The sequence below is a fragment of the Durio zibethinus genome, chromosome 12 (genome assembly GCF_047325235.1).
Source record: "Durio zibethinus cultivar Kanyao isolate XHJ-2024 chromosome 12, ASM4732523v1, whole genome shotgun sequence".
NCBI lineage: Eukaryota > Viridiplantae > Streptophyta > Magnoliopsida > Malvales > Malvaceae > Durio > Durio zibethinus.
In genome coordinates this window covers 9,916,263-9,939,345 of record NC_143173.1, presented here as the reverse complement: position 1 = coordinate 9,939,345, position 23,083 = coordinate 9,916,263, and the positions used below count along the sequence as shown (strand labels likewise).

The 23,083-nt window shown below is 29.0% G+C and overlaps 1 protein-coding gene across 3 annotated transcripts; it reads right to left on the bottom strand.

The window, feature by feature from the left end:
• Positions 1 to 3,315: 3,315 nt before the first annotated feature.
• Positions 3,316 to 5,456, bottom strand: LOC111296238 (basic transcription factor 3-like). Of its 3 annotated transcripts, none has more exons than XM_089740523.1 (7): positions 5,246 to 5,298; positions 4,841 to 4,892; positions 4,490 to 4,557; positions 4,146 to 4,294; positions 4,004 to 4,060; positions 3,785 to 3,823; positions 3,316 to 3,687 (listed from the first exon to the last, which is right to left on the bottom strand). In XM_089740523.1, the coding sequence occupies exons 3-7, from the start codon at positions 4,555 to 4,557 to the stop codon at positions 3,515 to 3,517; spliced, it is 486 nt and encodes a 161-aa protein (XP_089596649.1). In that variant the 5' UTR covers positions 4,841 to 4,892; positions 5,246 to 5,298; the 3' UTR covers positions 3,316 to 3,514. The 3 variants fall into 3 exon arrangements, with proteins under 3 accessions (XP_089596649.1, XP_022746168.1, XP_022746167.1); XM_022890433.2 differs by having other exon boundaries at positions 4,869 to 4,892; positions 5,246 to 5,278; XM_022890432.2 differs by lacking the exon at positions 4,841 to 4,892 and having other exon boundaries at positions 5,246 to 5,456.
• Positions 5,457 to 23,083: the final 17,627 nt, after the last annotated feature.

Below are 23,083 nucleotides of genomic sequence, written 5' to 3'. Positions count from 1 at the left end.
CCTTTAGCCAAAACTCATGTGTTGTGTTTGTATGATCTTGTTGATTGATCTTGGTTTTAAGGGGTTAAAATTTTAAAATTCCTCTACTATTACTTTATATATTGATACATAATTCCCTTCAATCCATGCTCTTTTCCATTATAATGCTTGACTATTTATAGATGTAAGAGTTTTCAATAACTGCTATAGCAATGAGAAATCTTGGAAAATAAGTTTAGGTTTTCAGATATTTTCTTTCTAAGAAATTTGCTTATAGAAAATCATAAAGGTTATTACCTCAAAATGCTCTTTGACCTCTTTTGTTAGAATAAGCTCAATGTCACAAGGCAAAGTCTTTTCGAAAAGTTGTTGATAGATCTAGCAATCTGACTCGTTTGATCTTTAAGGTTTCGAATTAATGTCTCTTGATCGTGAATGATATAATAAAACATTTTTTTTCCAAAAATGGCTTTTTCTTTTAAAGTGGAGCTTGTAATGAAGCTCAATAAGCAAAATAACTTGAGTATATTGACTCCAAAAAAATTGATAATAGCCATTGGTTGCAATTCTAAAAAAGATTTGGATGACTTTCCCAACTTGGATTGTAGAAATTGAAGTGTTGTTCATAATTTAAGTTGATAGGATGTCTCTCATTAGCTTGGTTCCCTCTACATATTTCACAAGAAACAAAGTGACTTTAATTGGCATTTCTTCCAAAAGCATTGAATTTCTCAGACTACCATAGGTTATCATTCAAGCTATTTCTTATAGTAGTTAATATGCTTCATCAATAGACCTCCCTATTAAAGCTCCTCCAACCATAGCATCGATAATGGTTCTTGTTGAGTTATCCCTTCACCTCAAATAAAATACATGTGCTTGACCTATCTTTACAAGAACCATCCATATATAGCATACAAGTGTTTGTTGGTAAGGGTCCCATCATCGGGGGTTGTCTAATAAGTGAAGGTGAAAGATTTGGGGTGGTGGGGGGATTATAAATTTCCTCTTTTTGTTCTATTGGATGTAGAGTCTGAGTATACAACTAAGGCAATAATCTCTATTATGAAAGAACACTCAACAATGAAGTTTGCCAATATTTAAGCCTTAATAGCTATTTTAGGCTTATATTTGATGTGAAATTCACTAATATTGATGCTTCATTTAACCATTCTTCTTGAAGTGTCAACCAATAAAAACAATTACAAAATGAGCTTGGAAATATTGCTTCAAATAGTGAAAAGTCACTACTAATGTAAAGGCTATCATCTCTAACCTGGTACAATTGACCTCACCATTTTGTAATGCCCTGCTGGTATAATACATTTACACTTGATTTTTGTTATATTCCTTTATTAATAGTGCAGCCATAGTTTCATCAAAAGAAGCTAAATACAGGTATAGAGGCTTGCAAAGTATTAGGCTGGTAAGTAGGGGTGAAGTGAGGTCCTACTTAAGTTTTCTGAAGGCTCTCTAACATTAGTTATCTAATAGATAGTGCTAATTGTTAAGGGTATTTTTAGTGGTGATGAAGTGAAACTTAGACGAAAGGTGAGGTGGATGTGACTTAGGCCTACAACAAGGAAAGAATGATAAGGGGCAACGAAAGTTTGGATTTTGGAATGCGTTTTGACACTAAGGTCAACTAAGTGAAAGTGGATAAGGTAAAGGAAAGAGATAAAAGCAAAAACAAAAGCTTAGAGAAGAATACTCAAATTAGCATACCTAGACCTCCTTTTACCTTATATATGACACATGCATGGTGATGCAAAGTGAGCAGTTGAAAGTTGATGGAAAGTTGAAATGTAGTTGACGAGAGTGCACGTGGGTTACAAGTTGTCGACATTTAATGACCTAAATGGTAGGTAGCCTATTGTAAGGTGACTCGTTAATGGGATGCTTGTACAGGTGGTTACGTGAGTGGCCTTAACGGGCAAATTTCTTAAATGTCAATCACGTTAGACTTAGATGTTGATCACCTTGGGTAGGTGACATGGGAGTCAATGCATGTTGCCATGGCGAGTGTGGTGATCAACCTCGTTTACTTTACGATCAAGCATAACAAAAGTAATAATTGCTTAATTTTCAATTCTCTAAATATAATCTAGGCTGTTTAGTTTCAATACTTAATGTCACTCTAATTACAAACTTTGTGGGAACAATACTCTACTCTGTACCATACTATTGCTTGATCCATATACTTGTAAGAGCATAGTCAACAAATAGAGGTCGTCAATGACGAAAATGGCAATAGCAAATTGGGATTTAGGTTTAGATCTATGTTTGTTTAAGACCTTTTTAGAAAAATCTAGTCAGTTAGAAGAGTTTAGGAGTTTAAAGGGATCAACAAGCTGATTTTTGGTGAAATTCTGATGTCAATGAGCAACTACCGATATCAATGGAAGGAAATGATAATGGTGGTCTGACATTGGTATTTGGGTTTAGAGACGGTGGTTAGTTGAATGAGAAAAACTTAAAAGAGAAAGGATAAATGGAGAAAAAGAAGGAAAAGAAAAAAAATGATAAAAGTATGATTTTTTAGAGTTTTTATACAATACCAAAACTGTCATTTTAGAGCATTAGAAAAGAAAAAAAAATACCAAAATACTTTTTATATTTTGTATAAATTATTTAATTTTTATAAAATTCATTTTAAACTATAATATACGCTATTATTTATTTTTAATTCATTTTAACTTTTTTTATATAAAGTAAATTTATTAAATTAAAATAAAAAATTAAATTACATATTTTTAATTATAACAGCTTTCATGTGTCTAACATGTGGCACTAGCTAACACTAAAAAGTTAGAATTAACGAACAAATTTGGATATCACGTCAAGAGTTTAACTACCAACAAATTACTTTTTAAATTTTAGGGATATGTACCTGAAAATTTTGAGAATTAGGAAGTAATTTTCCCACTAAAGCAGTGTTTTTAAACCTGCCTACTTTCAAGCAGCGCTGGTTGGAATGATTTTTTCAAAGACAAAAACACATCATCCGATTGAGACATTACAAAACTACTAAAATCAATAGGCTATAAATGTGCAAGTAATTACGATAACATTTTTCATTTTATGGCAAAAAAAAATCAGATCCATTTATAGCTGCCCATATTGAAGCCACCCGTAAGCAGTTGCAGCAAGCCTAGTCATCAATGCCAGTGCCCTGCCCTTCGAACATCTATGATGATCATATTACCATGGAAAAAAAACTGACCCCCAACCATCAAAAGCTCATATGCCTAGTTTTTATTCTAGCAGGAAATATTTACCGCAGAGATGGTGTGCTTTACGACCATTTATTGGTCTTTGGAGAGGAAGCATCTGGTCTGGTGTCCAAAGAAACGCCACTATATCGTGTACAAAGTCCGCAATTACAGAAATTGTAAAAATAGTAGACTCGTTCTTAACTAAAATATTAGAGTGCAGGGGAGAGCACCAACTAGAACAAAAGAGTACACAGGAAAAAGAAACAATGGTAATTCATGAAAACATATAAAATAACACAACAAAACCCTCTCTAAAAACACTATTTAGCAGCTTGGCCTTCTTCTGCTGCAGCTTCAAAGGTCTGACCAGCCACAAGTTCTGGTACGTCATCGTCATCCTCTTCTTGAGTGGTAGTTGCACCTGCACCAGTAGTAGGTGCCTGCTTCTGGAATTGCTCTGCCAATTTCCTCAAGTTGTCCAAGTTATCTGGCCCTAAAGTTTATAGAATAAGGGTCAAAAGTTTATATCAATCTGCAATCAGAAACAATAAAAAAAAATTGGAGTACTAAATAATGCCACGAGTACATACCCAATTGGTTGATGATTCCAGGGAGAATATCCTGCAATTCTGGAATAGAGGAAAAAGCACATGTCAAAATAACAAAGCTAAAAATATAAGAGAAAGAGCATTGTGGCTGAGAAAAACCCCTAGTCTTTGATGCCTTCAGAGTTAATAATATCAAATTTTCAAAGGGTAAATAGCAATAAGATCAAACTTTCAGAGGCTTTAAAGATAAGAGAGGTATACTCTTTGTCTGAGGGGAACCACTAACAACCCAGGTGTTGGCAGCAATTGAAGCTTGCACTGGAATATAGACCATCACACATTAGTTTATCATGCAAAACATTTGAATAAATTATGTGGTCCACTTCAATTATGCAATATCTACCTTTTGGATTAATAAACTGGATAACAACATCATCCTTGAATATGTTAACTTCCTCAATTGCAGGAATAGCATTCACCCCGATTCTCTTGAGTGTGCTCTGTAGTCGTTTGTCATCAGTGGTTGTTGTCTTGTGGATAGCCTTCTTCTTTCTGTTAACATAGGTTAAAATAACAAGACAATGATTAATATGCAAACTATACAGAGACATCGAAATTCAAGCACTTATCCAATTGGCCTACAATTTCAGATGAATTTAGGTTATGAACAACTACAAGGGCAGAAAAAACGACTGATAAACTTCATATAGCTAGCCTATCTAAGGAAATGCCAAACGATGAACATACCTTCTCATGCTACCCTTTCCGCCAGTGCGGACTGCACCGGCCATCTTCATGAGCCTCTCCACATTCATCTGTCCAAAGGAGTAAACAGCAAGACGATAAACAAGAATATTACATCAAGCAAGACCCAAGATACACACAATCAAAACAAAGAAAGACATGAGGTAACAAGCTTATCAGAAGTATAAATCAACATAATAATAATAATAAAACGCAGTACGGAAGAACCTTAAAAAATCATGCACTGAAAAGATACAATAGGCATGGAAATATCAGAAAACATATCACATAACCATAAATTTTTGTAGTTACTAATATTGCAGCAATTAAACTGAAATAAGGAAAACAAATTACAATGATGAAATGAACTACGAACTCACACCTTATCAAACCATCCTTCTCAGCTCTGACAAAATAACAAAGATTGAAACCAATAAGAAATAATTTTAAAAAAAGAGAAGGAAAAAGGCTATCCAGTCACTATGTTATCCCTTTTTCAGCCTGTAATTGTATGATAAGCAAAAGAGAAAACCAAGGAAAAAAAGAGGGGAAAGGTGACAAAAAAAATTGAAAAGAAAGGAAAATGAAAAATCACAAATGACAAAAACTGAAAACGAAAGCAATTTCAGTTATCAGATCTAAAGACAAAGGAATCAACGACGAAAATTATAAAACCGATAGAAACAGTAGAAAGTAACAACTTCTTTTATAGAATGCAAATATCAATTAATGAAAGAGACAGCGAATTAAGTATTGAACCTTTATCAATGCGAGAATGAAAACCGCTACTGCAAACAATGGATGAAAAATGAGGGTCTTTTAGAACCCAGAGAGCAAGCTCCAGCGTTTATGCCTTTAGGGTTTTGATCTGCACCCTTGGATTATTCGGATTTTGATCCGACGATTACAACGCCGAATTGAATCCAAATCATTAGAGGGAGCAATACTCGATTTGAATCAACCGAAATTTAATGAATTCGATTGATTTTATTTGATTTATTTGATTTTAATTATAATTAATTTTTTGAATTAATTAAATTTATTAATTTGATTGATTTTTTATTTTTAAAATTAATAATCGAATTGATTATATTAATCAATTTATTAATAAGTTAAAGCAAAAATAATTAAAATGTGAATTTTTGTTTTTTTCTTAAAAAATATTATTAAAACTATTAAATTTTTTAGTGATTTAATTTGAATGATATTTAAATTTAAATTTTATTTAATTGAATTTGTAGTTAGATAATTATTCGTAATAAAAAAAGATGAAAAATTTAATTATTTAACTGAACCAATTAAATCGAACCAATTTTGATCCATTCGATTATAATTAATTATTTAAAAAATTTTATCAATTCGACCATTTGTTGAATAAAAATCAATTAATTTAATTATTAATTTTTTTAATACCGAACTTAATAAATCGAACCGATTAATTACTCACCCTTATAAATTATCTTGTCCACGATGTACATTTCTTTACTTGATACTTCCGTCCGTTTTAAATCTTTTTTATTGTCTTTCATAAATGCCAATTGTTTAGGTTTGCTTATCATTTTGACTTCAAATTGTTTTGATTTAGATCTTATCACATTTATTATGAGTCCACTTAAATGTATTATTGCTAATGAGATTAAAAATAATAAAAAATATAATTAATTATTATAACGATAAGATTAATTTATGATGAGACATAAATTTATATATAAAAAAATCAATGATGATAACGTGAAGTATATTGAATAAAAAAATCACTAAAAGCATTAAATTAAAAATTATATACAAAATAATTTTTAAATTATTTAATATTTATAAAATTAATAAATTATTATAAATTATTAAATTATTTTTCTAAAAATAATTAGTTTGTTAAATAATTTAAAATTAATAAAAATAATAATATATCAAATAATTTTTATATTAAATTTAAAAAATTATTTCAAAATTTTTGTAAATAAAGAATCAAAAAAAAAAAAAACTATATCGGTATTTTTGTATTTACAATAACAAATAAAAGGTAAAAAAATATAAATAAATGAATGGTCAGTAGTCCACTTGACTCAAATGGCCAATGACCACCAACATTCCTTCGTATAATTTAAAATAAAAAATAAATACGATACGGAAAAAGAACACATGTGATACTATTTCAAATTTTAATAATAATTATATATGAATTTAAAAAGTAAAAAATATATATTTATTAGTTTTGTGTCAACACAAATTGTAACATAATTTTTATATAAAATATAATATAAATATATAAATTTTAATATTTTATATAGACAATACACAAGTTATTTAGTCTATCATGTGTGACATAATTAAATCTAAATGCACAAAAAGTTGATATACAATACAATTACCATATTTCTCAACTAAAATCGCACATTCAATGGAGTTTAGTTAAATTCGAATGCACCCTATGTAAGTGAGAAAAAATACTGAAACAAAATAAATATTAGTCCTATGTAATGGATGAAATAAAATTTTGATTATTTAGATAAAAATTAAAAAATAAAAAGTTTTACAATTATTCTAAAATGTAAAAGAAAGAAAAAAATTGAAATAAATATATATACAAGTTTTTTTTTGTCATAAAAATTTTTATAATAGTGAAAAAATAGAAAGTAAATTTTAAAATGGGATTCTCTCTTTATTTTAAAGGAAAAACTAAAAATTATTACTATAAATCTTATTCATTGACAGAAACAATAATTTTATTTGATAGAGTCAATAAGTTATTAATATGATTCAAAATTATAATATGAAATACAAAATCTACGAGTAGATTTTTAAATCAATTTTAAATGGGTTTATTTTGAATATTATTGAGTATTGTCAAGATTATTAAGTTTTTAGTTAAATTAGTTGTTTCAATAATTTTTTAAAATATCTTTCCATTAGACAAAATAAGAAAAAATAACAAAGTTTTTATTTTAAAAAATGTCAAAACCATTGTAATTGTCATTAAATTATAAATTAATAATATTATGAGTGTATTTTTTTTTTTTTTTAACAATTAGTATCTTTTAAAAAATAACTAAATCACTAAATATAGTAACTTAATTCATATAATAACCTAACAAATTTTAATTCATCTAACAATCTAACAAACACCAAGCATCTGATATCAAATATTGAATTATACCAATCTAACACAAATAAAATTTAAGAAGTAATAGTACAAAAATAAAACATTTTGACTTATTATTCATGCAATTATTAATATAAAAATGAAAATTTGCAATTTAAAATTAGGGTTTGAAAAGTTTGCTCACACACCTCTAAGTGTAGAATTCTCTTTGTTCACAAAAAATAAAAGCATGTGTTTTTTTCATTTTTAAGTGTCTGTCTCCTATTTTCTTTTTCTTTTCTCTAGTTGTTGTTATAATTTACTTCCTTCACAAGTTGATGAAATAAAATGCAAAAAGTTTTTTGTTTATTTTGTTGTAAATTAATGAAAAAAGTACAAGAGATCATATCTATTCTTTATTTCGATTTGAAAAGCAAAAGCAAAAATAACTCTCTACTAGAGGTATTTATGGCCATAAATGTATTAATTTCTTTTATTACAAGAAAATGACTCACTTTTGTCTCAAGGCCATTTTGGTCATTGGACCAAGTTGACATGGTAGCCAATCTTATTCATCGGAGTCCACGGAAGTTCGGCCAACACTGCATCCCACCTGATAGCATGTGAATATGTTGAGTCATCATTCTTCCGTTGAAAGTCTCCTTGCCATGTCAAGTCGGCCCATTTGCACCAAACCTAGCTTTAAGAACTCAAACCACCAAGATTTGAACATATCTTCCAACAGATAAAAATACCTATTCTCCTCTAGGTATGGGCAATCAATTCTCAACATTCTTTCTATAAATATCCCTTCTTTTTTTTTTCAAGTAGTGACTTAAGCATCAGAGCACAAAAGTCAAAAATAACTTCAACTTTATCAACAACTAATCTCTAATTTTCTATGATTTCATATCTTTACCCTTTAAAAAGAGTTGGCACCAACATTTTGGTGCTAGGTAGGGATCCTCTCACTTAGTTAAGCTTATAATGCCTCTAAAGAGGAAAGTTCCCAAAGAGCAAAATCAACCCACTGCGACTGAAATTTAGCAAGCCCAACCAATAGAGACTTACTCAAACTGCACCCACATTAGAACAATTTGAAGCTCTAACCTAACACCTACAATCCCTTAAGAACCCTTAATGAGCTTATCCAAACACTTTCCCAAACCTTCAAAGAACCAATGGCTATAGCCCAAAGAAACTACCAAACCTAAAAGCCATCAACATATAATGATAGTAAGGCTGACTCATCGACCATAAATGAAGATGGAACTTTAAAAAGTTACTATCCAACCAATACCATGACATAGACCACCTAAAAATCCAACATTCCACCTCATAACAACAAGCCAACAAAGATTTGAAATCTAAGATGGAGGCCATGGAAAAGGAACTTAAAAACAAAATCTCAATATTTGATTATGAGCTCAACTTTTTGGAAACCTCTCTTTTACTAAGTTCATAGACGAAGCTCTTTCTCCCAAGCGATTCAAAATGACTACTACTAAGACTAATGATAGCACTACTAATCTTTTTTATAATCTCAAACTTTTCATGACCAATATGTTGATACAAGGAGGTGATAAGCCATTGATATGTAAAGCTTTTCCTAAAACATTAAAAGGAGCAGCTCAATCTTGATACACCAACCTTGAATGCAAATCGATCTTTTATTTCAAACAGCTTGGCCACTCATTCTTAACCTACTTTATAAGAAGTTGTCAAACAAAAAAGACTACTTTTAGCCTCATGTCGATTAGTTAAAGACATAAAGAATCTTTGAAAGCATTGGCGATGCATTTTAATGCTGAACTCTTTAACTTAAAGACTTAGAGCAAGTTACAATTATGGTTGCCTTCAAAGTGGGCTTGACAACAAAGAATATCATTTAAAGCTTTCTCTTTTTGGAAACCCTGAAAACTTTTACGGACCTACTCTTAAGATCAAAAAAATATATCAACATTGAAGCTACAACGAAAAATAATCAAGGTGAGAGAAGGACATTTTTACACTTTGACAAAAGAATGGGAGAGAGATTGAAAATCCCCTAAAAGTAAAAAATCCATTAAACAGTACCTTAAAGAGAGGAGCTTAAGGAATAAATATGACAACTATAATGCATTAAATACCTACTGAGAGAGGATTTTAATGCAAATAAGAAGGGAAGCTCAACTCAAATGGCCCAAGCCACTAAGTTAGAACTATACAAATGATCCGACAAAAAGATCTGCTTTCCATAAAAATCACGATCACAACACCAAAGACTACATCAAGCTAATGAATGGAAAACAGTTAAGACTCAAGCCACCCAAGTGTTTTGATTGGTTAATTCTACAAGTGTATAGACCATACAAGTAATAATAGTGACAAAAGTCAAAGTATTGTTCCCTTAAAGACTAGTGAAAAAGTCTTAGCTAATTACCTATTATTAACATACCCTATCTATAGTTAATTTTTTTAATCAACTCAAGCATTACTAATCTAGTCTTGAAAGTAAACCATGTGTAAAGAAATAAATTGCATAAACTAAAAATAAGTAGCTAATGAACTTAAAAAGTAATTTCAACTTAAATTGAAATGAATCTAACCTTGAACAAGAATGTAAATGCAAAAACAGTAGCTTAACTTGAATTACAATGCAAGGGAATTGAAAGCGCTCAAAAGGAAATGCAAGAAAATATAAAGAATAGAAAAACCGAAACCTAGATCTAGTGCTAAAATTAAAATCTAGATCTACACTTTTAGAATGCAAATGAACTTAAATTAAGCTAAAAAAAACTTAAATTAACAAGTAAACAACAAAAGCAATTAAAGAGATCAAGTAAAATAATACAAATTCAAGCTTGATAAACTTCAAAAAAATATAAGTGCTAGAAATGTAATAACAAAGAAAACAAAGTAAATGAGCCAAACAGTAATGAAAATCAACAAATTAAGTGCAATGAATTGAAACAAAGTAAGCAAACAAGTAAAAAAACAAGCTAAAATCAAGAAAATAGTGGACCAAACACTAAGATAGAAGACAAGATTCCCTAAGTATTACCACCACCTACTGCCACATTTACTGCCAGTGTCCCAACCAAAACTTTCAAGATTTTTAGAAAAAAAATATAAAAGGAATTTGCAAGTGAAATTTTTCATAATTATAGTGATATGAATTGAAAGTTTGCAAAAAACTTTGGAATAAAAAATTACAAAAAATCATTAAGATCTAATATGAAAACCAAAGATAATGCAGTAAAGGAAATAGCTAAACAACATTGAGAAAGTAAAGGAAAAGCTTCTAAATGTGCAAGGAAACCTAAAGAAAATTAAATTGAATTGCTTAAATCTTAAAGTGAATTAAAAGTAAATGCAAAAAAATGTAAATTTTGCTGGAAAATGTAAAGAATTTTCTCCCAAATAGCCTTCTAAATGAACAAGGATGAAACTATTAGAGAAAAAATGAACAAGAAAAGTAAAATGCAAGAAATGTAAATCTTAAAATCTACTATAATCTAACTCCCCCTTGGCCAGTCATTACTTCTATTTATCAGCCAACGGTGATGTGTTCCAACCAATCAAATTACAAATAGCCAACTAGGATGCCATATGTGCTATATCTTTCCTTGTCATCAAAACTTGTTCCATACGCTTCTCGATTTACTTCTTTTCACTTCATTTCTCTTCAAACTTTCTTCCTATGATCTTTTAAGCTCTAAAAAATAAAAATTATAACCAATAAAAAGCCTCCAAGTTGCCAACTAAGCAATTGCCCATTGGCTTTCCCAATTGAATCCAAGCTTGGTGCCAACTCCTTTGATCATCAAGCATTGCATCCAATGGTTGAGAGTTGTCACTTGCTTTCAAATTTAGGTGTCAATCATCTTCCAATTGTTCTTCAATTTCTAACCACTTAGAAGCCATTTAATTGCCAATTATTCTTTGCAAAAATCTAGAAACTTTTAGCTCTAATTATAGCTCCAAAATTGCACTTATTATATTTCCTCCTATTTAGCTCATGCAACTTTACTACAAAGGTGACAAAGACTTAAATAAGCTAAAAGGATAATTAAACAAGGAGAATTATAAGGAATAAAGCTAGAATTAAAGTTCATTAAAGCTCAAATAAGCAAAGAAAGTAATGAAATAAATTTAGGAAAAATCTCCCAAGGTGTCATATGTACAAGCTTTACACAAGTTCGACCATGAATTTGGGAGTTTTGGCACCAAAATGCATCCGAAATGACTCCAAAACTACATATTTCCACTTTTTTCATATTTTTATCTACACATTGAATATTTAAGCAATTAGGAGTATTTTTGCAACATTTTCTCAATGAATAAACAACTATTCACTATAAGACGACCTCTGAAGGTATGATAAAATGTTAAATTTTCATAATTAACCCTGCTAGCCACATGTACCAAACAAGTGAAACTCTTTCTCTTGTTTTTATTTCTTCTATTTTTGGTCATACCAAAATCAAATTAAGTCTAACTTAATTTGTCCCAATTTTAATTTTTCATAATTGTCCTATTGTATGCAACCCATTAGGTTCTTTAGTACGTTAGCAATAACACAAACATTGTAAGCCTTAGCATTCAGTTATGGATGAAACAAACTTTTTGTCTTCATCACCAACTCTCCAATTAGCCAATCTTATATTTACATATCATTACAAATGCTAGCTTTATTGCCATGACCCCAATTGCTAAAAAAAAGTCAATATGGCTTGACAATCTATCCGTGAATGGTTTTAGTGTATAATTCATTTTTTTCATTACATAGTATCTTAGTAAAGAAAAGTCAATATGGCTTGACAATCTATCCGTGAATGGTCTTAGTGTATAATTCATTTTTTTCATTGCATAGTATCTTAGTTTTAACATTGAGTATGGTTTAGTATCTACTCAATCTTATTCAACCATGTTAATTCTTGTCCTTGACATTAACTTACAAATAAGTTTTAGAACAATTTTAAAATCTTATTTCACTTTGGCCAAAGATTTTTCAAGTTAATTCAATCAAGACTAGTTAAAATACTCTCTTGATCACACAAGTTGATGAATCCCATCCCAATTACTTCATGCATCTACAAATGTCTCATGTTATACCTAAAAATACTTGATTGAAGCATTCTTGGTTAGAACCATAAGTAAAGTCAAAGTATGACATTCAACATATAAGATCATAAGTAATCTCAAGTCAAAGTATCACTTATATAGCCATCACATGAGAATATAGCTATAAACATTATATGAACTACCATATAGTATTCTCATATTGGATCATGTTTAGAGAACTTGTTCTTGTAACAAACACTCACATGTTAGCTCAAGTTTATCCAAACTTCAACTTATAAGATCAATTGTTTACTTTATAAGCAAGAGCATAATCATGTGCTAGTCTCAATAGCTTTTGTCAATGTCTACTTATTGATAAAGCATCTACTAGTAACAATTTTAAAACAAATAGCTTTTTATGAATGATGATCTCATAATTATAATCTCAATATAATTATCATGCAAATCTTTATTTAGCCAATCATTTGACTAAGCATTTGATATTTGATATTTCAAATGATATTTGCTTTATTTAGTCTTAAATATTTGATATTTAAGAAAAATTGATATTTTAACTTTTTCTTCAAAATTTTGAAATTATTTTTGTTTTAAAGAAAAATTGATACTTTAACTTTTTCTTTTAATTTTTGAAATTAGTTTCATTTAAAGGAAAAATGGAATTTCAATTTTTTTCTTTAATTTTGAAATTTAAAAAAAAACTTATTCAAATAAAAAAATTATAAATAAATAGATAAAATAAAAAAATTACTAAAAAAAATGTCTTGTATTGGTTCAATGAATCAGCTTGGCGGCTTAGTTGTTGAAATAAAACATGATTGAGAGCTTGTTAAATGGCTCGGATCATGGCTTAGCACAATCGTAGGCTGTCGAGTTGCATCTACGAGTCAGGTCGAGTCACGGTAAAACACATGGATCTTGTTAAACTTTTTTTTATCTAAAACGATTCCATTTTCCCCTTATAAAAGCCAAACTTCTTTTTTTCAGTTTTTTTTCTCTCTCTCTCTTTTTTTTCTGTCTCTCCTTTAAGCCTCTCTCTCTATCTTGTTTTTCCAAATTTCGATCATCGAAATCTTCAAGGCTTGTTGACAAGTTCACTGGATTATGAGATTCTCATTGGAATCTAGGTTCGTCACCAAAAAATTCACTAAAATTTGGGATTTTGGCCTAAAAACTTGTCAAAATCTGGGTTTCTTATCTAAAAACGAGTTGAAAACTTCAAAATTGATCAAAAGAAAAAAATTTTAGAAAATTTTCTAGAAAAAAATTTTAGAAAATTTTCAACGACTTTTTTTTGACAAATTTTAACTTCCAAAATTTGCTAATCTATGAATTTTCCCTAAAGTCACCCTTAAAACCTTTCAAATCTAAGATAAAAAAATTACCCAAACTTAAAGTTCACTAGTTAAAAAATTTACCCTCAGATTTCTTTTTTTACCTCTCATCTCTGTCTTCACTATTAAATACAAGTTTATTTATAGGTAAAATTAGGAGAGTTCCAACTCAATTAGGATTAGATTTGCCTTAAAAAAAAAAAACTAAAGATTATCCCTAAGGCTAATAACAAATTGCTTCTAATGAGGATTATCACCAAGCGATAGCCTCAACAAAATTTTTTATCTCTTATATATTTTTTTTGAAATAATCAAATAATTTAGGATAAAATAAAATAACTAAAATAAAATAAACAAGGATAAAAAATAATAAAAATAAATAAAATGAAGATAAAGATAAAGATAAAAATCCAAAATTTAACAATTGGGCTTGAAAAGGTTCGAGCCTAACCAATTTGGGCCCTAGACTAAATAGGGTGTCTACAATAAAAATAAGTTCATTGAACATGACTGAGATGAGAATGTTATATAGTAGTTCACATAGTGTCTATATGAATATTCTCATGTGATGGTTGTGTAAATAATCCTCTAAGTTAAGATTACTTATGATCTTATATGATGAGTGTTGTACTTTGACTTTACTCATGGTTTTAATCATGAATGCTCTAGTCTGGTATAGTTGGGTATAACATGAAGCATATGAAGATACATAAAGTAATCAAGATAAAATTTATCACCTTATGTGATCAAGAAAGTATCTTAATTAGTCTTGATTGAATTAACTAAAAAATTCTTTGGCCAAAATAAAATAAGAGTTTATAATTGTTCTAAAACTTAATTGTGATTTAATGTTAATGACAAGACTTAATATGTTTGAACAACATTGCGTAGGCACTAAACCATACTCAATATTAAATCGAGATGCTTAGTGATGAAAGGATATTAATTATATATCAAGACCATGCATGGATATGTTGCCAAGCCACATTGACTTTTTTTAGCAATTAGGAGTCATGACAATGTAGCTAGCATTAATCATGATCTATAAACATAAGATTGTCTAATTAGAGAATTAGTGATGAAATCAAAATGTTTGATTCATCTAAATCCAAACATATGGATTACAATGCTTGTATTTATTACCAATATGCTTAGGAATCTAATGGCTCATGCACAATATGATAATTGTGAAAGATTAAAATTAGGATAAATTAAATTGGATTTAATTCAGTTTAGGTTAAACCCATAGGTTAAGGAGTTAGCAATGGACCAATTGTTTCTTTATTATAGCAATTGACATGCATGAGAACTAAGTAGCAATCAAGTTGCTCTATACTAACCCTAAAGTAGCCAAGCTCACCTTTATATAAGGAACATTAGCTGTCCATCTTAAAGAAGGAAGAAAAATACTCACTTTGATCTCATGTGTTGAGAACAAACTTGAAACAAAAGAAAATAGAGGTTTTCATAATGCTCACTAGCTAGAGTATTAGTTTTGTTCCTCCCATCCCTTGAAAAGGTTCTTTCATAATTTTTTGTGTGGATTACCATTAGAAGTTGGATGCTTGGATAGCTTTTGGCTTGCTATAAACAAATTTGTTAAACACTTTTTTAGTGTTAAAAAATCGACATAAATGGTAACATGCTCCTAGCCAAAACTACTTTTCATGTTTCCATTATCTTGTTAATTGATCTTAGCTTTAGGGAGTTAAAATTTTTGAAAACTCCACCACTATTACTCTCTTATTGAAGTATAATTCACTTTTAAGTGGTATCAAAGCCTTCTCAAAATAGATTATGCAACTTGGAACCTTGTTTGGCTATTCTTAATATCAAAATTATTTTGATTACAATTTGTTACTGTAATGAAAAAGCTAAATAATTAAGGCTATTCGGTTTGAGAAATTTTTTTTTTATTTTTTATTTTCATTATCTAGAAAATAGTTTTTATTTTTTATTTTTTATTTTCTAAAAAATATATTTGGTAAATGAAAATAAAAATTATTGTCTAAAATGCAAAAATAAGGAAATAAAAAAAAATTCAATGATATTACCACTATTGGAATCTAATTATAAATATAATATATATTTATTAATTAATGACATTATAAAGTGTTCAAATATTGTAACCTGCAAAAAAGTACAACATATCCCTTATTTTCTCAATTGAAAACAACTTTTTTTTTTGTTTTCATATTTTTATCCATTTTCATTTTTATTTCCTAAAAATTTGTTTTCATTTTTAATTACCAAGCACGTTTTCATTCATGTTTTTTATTTTTCAAGAAAATGAAAACAAAAAATGGCTCTATTTTCTAAAACCAAACATTACCTAAGTTTTTATGTATTGTTTTGATTTGATTCTTTTATAATATCAAAGCATGATGTCTTAGGATTATTAGGTATGAATTTTATGATTTATGGACATTGTTTGCATGCCTTATGAACATTTTGTTTGCAATTTATCCATAAATAGGAAAATTCTATAGTGTGTTGTTACAAAAATTGTTTCTCAATCTAGGGTTATTGTTTTACTACAACATTTTGATACATAAAAATAAATATATTGATTATCATTATGTTAAATTTTCATAATTTTTTAATTTCATTTGGTCATTCAAAAGTTGATAACAAATTCTTACCATAAATCTATCATTGGCAGTTGTGCATGAACAATATGCATGAAATGCATAAAATGCTAATGTGATTATGGTACTAGGTTCTCTTCATGTAGTTGGTATTCTTAATTGTTAAGAGATATGAAAAACTTGTTCACTAAAGTTTTAATGAAAATTAACTTGGTAATGAATATTGGAAATCTCAAAGAATTTATTATTCAAAATTTCAAGATTTGTTTTTTTAATTATCAAATAAAGTGGACTATTTTAATAAAAGCTTGAGTAATTATTACTTGTGATCAAAGAATCATCAGCAGAGACATAAGAGAGCATATCAAAGAGTTTAGAACTCTTGAATAATGGCAACAAAGGGTGGCATAGCAGCCAATCCTAAAACTATCAAGTTTTCAATCAAAGGCTAGCCGCATGACACTTTTCTATTTTGGATAACATTCAGCCAAAAACTAGTGATATTGATTCTTTTAGAATTTGGATTCCAAAATGGTTTAGGACTGAGAAATTAGATTTCATAAAAGTCTAACTTGGATTGGAATTTCTAAATTGTTTAGAACTTTTAATTAACTAGAAACCACTTCACTAAAATATCTAGTAGGATTAGTAATTCCTAATGCATGTATTTTGGCTTGGATTTAATTAATTGGCAACCCTAAATGGTTTAGAGTTATGATAACCATATTACATTAAAATTGAAGTTGAATTATAATTCTTTAATTGTTTAAGAAATATGATTACAAATTACAATTTCCAAGACATAAGACAGACACATTCAGCTACCATGTTTAAATATTTTTATACCTTGCATCACATTAAGTTTGATTAATGTTTGATATGTGGTATTGATATTAATTCAAAAAATAGATGTGTTAGATCATGAATTTGAACCAAACATATTTTGTATTGATATTTAATGAAGTATTCATGTTAATTATGAGAAAAATACCATGTATGCTATGTTGGTTTATGATTGTACATGCTAGAATTTATGTATACCTCATGTATGATAAATGTCATGTATAATTATAAAAGGCATGATAAGATTACATGTATTTGATATGTGAAGAGTTCTTATGCATACTATATGAGACCTATGATGAATAAAAAATCTTTCATAAAAATATTAAACTCGATGGCTTCCATTACCATAATAAATGAAACTTTCTACTAGTGAGGCCTTGTTTGGCTCAATTAAGGCATTCATTATTTGAAATATGGTTATGTTATGGTTAATGAGTCTTACTTAATTGACATTATATTTTTTGGATGCAAAAAACTTGATCGTATAATGTTGGAGGCAATAATAGGTGAATCATATGAGATATGTTTTGACAAGGAGTTGACACCTAAATGATTTAGGAGTCACATAGTATGTGATTGATAAGCAAGTTATCTATCTAATTTACTTATCATAGCCTGTTGGGCTCATTCAAGGTTATGATAATTTAATTAGGACCTTAGCCTACTAGAAAAATATGATTTTTTTGAATTAATAGTGAGGGCTATTAATTTGATCAAAAATAATGGGAGCAACCAATATATAGATTTAGACTTCATCTATATTGGATTTGAATGATATGAATGATACTTATTCATATTTTTTAGGTTCCTATAAAGGTGAGTAATAACTTGTCACTTTGTAGCATACTTAATGCTATTAAGCTCACAGTGTCTAACTTCAATGATTATTATCGTAATCTTAAACTTGTCCAATGGTAAGAGAAAATACTTCATGTTCTTGATGAGCTAGTTCCTACCAAACCTGATGCTATTGCCAAAAAAGAAATGCAGTAGGTTTAAACAACTCATAAAAACCATGCTGATCAAGCTATATGCATCATGGTAGCTAGCATGATCCCCAAGTTGCAAAGGCAACATGAAAACATGGATGCTCCGACAATCATTATGCACCTTAAAGAATTGTTTGAAAAACAAAAGTGGATTGAAAGGTTTGAAACCTCTAAAGAATTATTTCGAACAATGATGTTTAAAAGTACTTCAGTTAAAGTGCATTATCTGATATAATCAATAAGATTGAGAAACTTGGACAATTTGGATTTGTGATAGATCATGAGTTAAGTGTTGACTAGATCTTGTCATTTTTTCCTAGTAGCTTTTCACAATTTGTGATGAACTCCAACATGCATCAGATTGACGTAGTATTACCATGACTAATGAATATGCCAAACACTATCGAAAAATCCAAAAAAAAAAGCAAAAGCTTAAGGCTTTTCTAGTTTCTTAATCTAAAGCCAAGAAGAAATCGATTAAAAAGAATAAAAGCAAAAAGGTTGACAAGAAAGGGGAATCAAACAAAATTATAAAGTCTACTGGCAACATCAAGAAGGACAAGGGTGTTTGTCACCACTGTGGTAAAAAAGGTCATTAGAAGAGGAATTGCAAGGCTACTTTGGCAAGCTTAAAGGAAATAGTCTATAAAGACTTATACTTCGAGTATGTTTATGATTGAGATCAATCTTTCTCTTCTTGACACATCATCATAAGTATTAAATATTGGATGTGATTTTCACTTGTGTAATGACATATAAGGACTAAAGAAGAGTATATCTTTAAATAAGGGAGAGGTTTCTTTGCTGGTTGAAAATTGAGCAAGTGTTGTTGAATATGCCGTGGGGATGTACTATTTGCCTTTACCTTTTAGTTTAATTTTAAAACTCAAGGATTGTTATTATGTTTTAGTCATAACAAGAAACATCATTTCAATTTCTTATTTAAATATGAATAATAGGCTTTTATTTATTATCAAGGATAATTGCTCTTTTTATTTAGATGATATCTTTTGTGGCATAGGAATAAATGATAATGGTTTGTATGTTCTTAGATTAAATAATGATATTCTCAACATAAATGTCGGGAAACCTAAATTAGATAAACTAAATCAATCTTACCGATGGCATTGTAGGCTTGATCATATCAATGAGACAATAGTCATTGTGTTATATAAACAAGGATACTTTGATCCTTTTGATTATGAATCTTATGGAACTTATGAATCATGTTTGCTTAGAAAGATGACCAAATCACCTATTAATAGAAAAAAAAAAGCTAGTGTAGTTTTGGGACTAATGCTTTCGAATTTATATGGACCAATTAATACAAATGTTAAAAAAGGATAATCCTATATCATTACATTAACCGATGATGATACAAAATATGATTATTTGTATGTAATGAAACACAAGTTTGAATCCCTTGAATAGTTCAAAGAACTTGAAAGCGAGGTTGAAAAGCAAACTAGCAAGAGTATCTTGACACTCAGATGTTATCGAGGTGGAGAATACTTAAGTCTTAAGTTTCAAGGTTATCTAAAAGAGAATGGGATTCTCTTATAATGGACTCTACCGGGAACACCATAAAATAATGGAGTTTTTTAAATGAGGAATAGGACCCTATTAAACATGGTTCGATCCATGATAAGTAATTCAAATCTTTCTATATCTTTCTAAGGTGATACACTTGGAATAGCTGCTTATTTTCTTAATAGAGTTCAATCTAAATCCATTGACAATACATCGTATAAGATGTGAAAAGGTAAAAGACCTAACTTGTCATATGTAAGGATTTGGAGTTGTGATGCTTATGTGAAGCATACATAAGTCGACAAGTTTGGAGTTAGATCGGTTAAGTATAAATTAATGGGATATCCAAAGGAAACAAAAAGATATTATTTTTATAACTTTGAGCAACAAAAGGTGTTTGTTTATAGGCATGTTATTTTCTTAGAAAAGGACTTTATACTTGAAGAAAAGAGTGGGAGTAAAGTAGAACTTGAAAAAGCTCAAGAAATACAAATTGACATTAGCATGGAACTTTAGCCAATGGCTAAAGCATCAGATGCATAGCCAAAAGCTCAAAACATATAAGCACTCTATAGGTCAAGTAGGACTCGAGAAACTCCTGAAAGATATAGATTTCTCATGATCGTAGATGATGATCCTATTGTTTATCAAGAAGCAATGTTGGGCATTACTTCTGAAAAATAGCATAAAGCCATGAAATCTGAAATGGAATCCTTGTGTGTAAACCAAGTTTGGACTTTGGTGAAACCACCCACAGGGATAAAATTCATAGGGTACAAATGGGTTTTCAAGAAGAAAACTGACATGGAAGGCAATGTTCAAATGTACAAGGCTAGGCAAATAATAGAAATATTACTAAAAATAAAAAGTTACAAAATTAAAAATTAAACTAAATAAAATTAAAAGCATAAATTAAAATTGAAAGTAAAGATCAGAGGTATGGAAAATAGAACTTGCAACAGTAGATTAAAATCAAAAGTAAACCTAACAAAAAACAAAAAGGAAAACTAGCTTTTTTAATTTAAAAATTAACTTAATTAAAATCCTAACCTAGCCTAAATTGCATGCAATACAAAGAACAAAATTTAAACATGAACATGACATAGGAATGCATAAAATAATGTCCTAAAAATAGAATTTAAGGACTACCTAAAAGCTAAGCTAAAAACCTAAAAGAATGGCTATCAATTTTCATTAAGGCATTTTATCAAATACCTAGTACCCTAAATGCAAATTCTCAAAAAAAAAAAACCTAAATCCTAAAGTATGCAACCATAACTAAAAATTAAACTATTCTAAATGAAAATGTCATGAAAAAGTGCTTGGACAACTACCTAAAATAAATGAAAATGATAAAACATCTAAATGAAGCTAACATGTTACCTACACTATTTGAACGAATAAAAATATAACCTAAATGGATACAAATTCTAAATCACTCATGAAAATGAATATTTAGTGGCTATTTTTTAGTCACATTTTTAAATAAACACCATGAAATTCTATGTTTTTATAAGGTTAGTAGCATTTTTTTTATAAAACGGCACTAAATTCTTATATAACGGTGTTTAGATTTTAAAAAGCCACTAAAAATATATTTTTATCACATTTGTTGACCTAAATGCCACTATATACTTTAACTTTTAGTTGAAGAGGATTATTCAAGACGTTTTTAGCTAGAAACGCCTTGAATAAGCTCGTTCAATTTTTTGTAAGGGATTATTCAAGTTGTTTTTTAGCAAAAAACACCTTGAATAATCCTAAAAAAAATGGGAAAGGTGTTTTTAAAGGCATTTTTGGCATAAAAAGCTTTGAATAATCCCAAAAAAAAAATAGAAAGGGATTATTCAATGCATTTTTTGCCAGAAACGCCTTGAATAACCCTATTTAATTTTTTGTAAGAGATTATTCAAGGAGTTTTATTGCCAAAAACACCTTGAATAATCTTCAAAAAAATGAAAAGAGATTATTCAAGGCATTTTTGGTCAGAAATGCCTTGAATTATCCTTAAAAAAAATTGAAGGGGATTATTGAAAATACCTTGAATAATCCCCAAAAAAATCCCTATTTAATTTTTTGTAAGGGATTATTCAAGGCATTTTCTGACCAAAAGCATCTTTAATACTCCCTAAAAAAATTAGAGGGGATTATTGAAAGCGTTTTTAGCCAGAAACACCTTGAATAATCCCTAAAAAAATTAGAAGGGATTATTGAAGGTATTTTTGGCCAAAAATGTCTTGAATAATCACATTTTCTCACTGTTAAATTTTTTAAAAATTTTAAACCCGTAAAACCTCCTTTCTATTTTTCTTTCCCCCTACTCATTTCTTTTGTTTCTACTCATTTTGGGTCTCTTTCTTCTCATTTTTTTGCCTAAGTTTTAGTCATTTTTTTGGTCAATTTTCATCTTCTTTTGTTTCATTTTTATAAATTTCAAGTTAGCTTTCTTGCATTTTAGGCCAAATCCCTAAACTTCTTATCGATTTGTTGTGTTTCTACGGCAATTCAAGCTCCATTGGTAAGCTCCGTTTTAACATTGGTAATTTTTAATGTTTGGCCATTCTTTTTTCTTTTTTTTACCATTTTATTTTGTTATTGCAGTTCTGAGTTTGATTTTGTTTGGTTGGTGAGAAAAATTTAAGATAGAACAGAAAGTAAAAGAAATAGGGTTTTTCTCTGAAAAACTTGAAATTGAATGTTGAATTAACTAGTTACAAATATGAATGAAATTTTAGGCTTAGTTTTTTTTTTAACAAAATATTTTTGAAATTACTAAAAAATTGTTACTTGTTAACATGAATTTGTTAATTCATTCAAGATATCCTTAGGAAACCATTCTAACATAGTATTTTATGTTTTTTTTTTCATCTTATCTTGGCATTTGTTTTGTTTGTTTTTTCAGATTATGGTATTTGATGAAACGACTTAATCTTGCTTGAAAGGATTCGTTGTGAATGAAAACCATTAACAACAGAAGATAGAGAACCAAAAAAAGACATTTGTAGTCATTTGTGAATACTGCAAGGTAAAGTATTTGCTACATCCTTAATCTTCTTTTGTTACACTATAAGTTTCTAGATGTATGAATATTCGATTAAAATTTATATAAATTTTTTGTTGATGTTATCTCTATTCCTTTTTTGCATTACTTAAAAACATGATATCAA

Bases quoted from the DNA above. Each gene is read 5' to 3' on its own strand.
- LOC111296238 (XM_022890432.2), bottom strand. From the start codon at position 4,557: ATGAATGTGGAGAGGCTCATGAAGATGGCCGGTGCAGTCCGCACTGGC. The intron at 4,295-4,489 runs GTATGTTCATCG...CTATGTTAACAG, and splicing joins GGAAAGGGTAGCATGAGAAG to AAAGAAGAAGGCTATCCACA. The intron at 4,061-4,145 runs GTAGATATTGCA...TCTATATTCCAG, and splicing joins CCAGTTTATTAATCCAAAAG to TGCAAGCTTCAATTGCTGCC.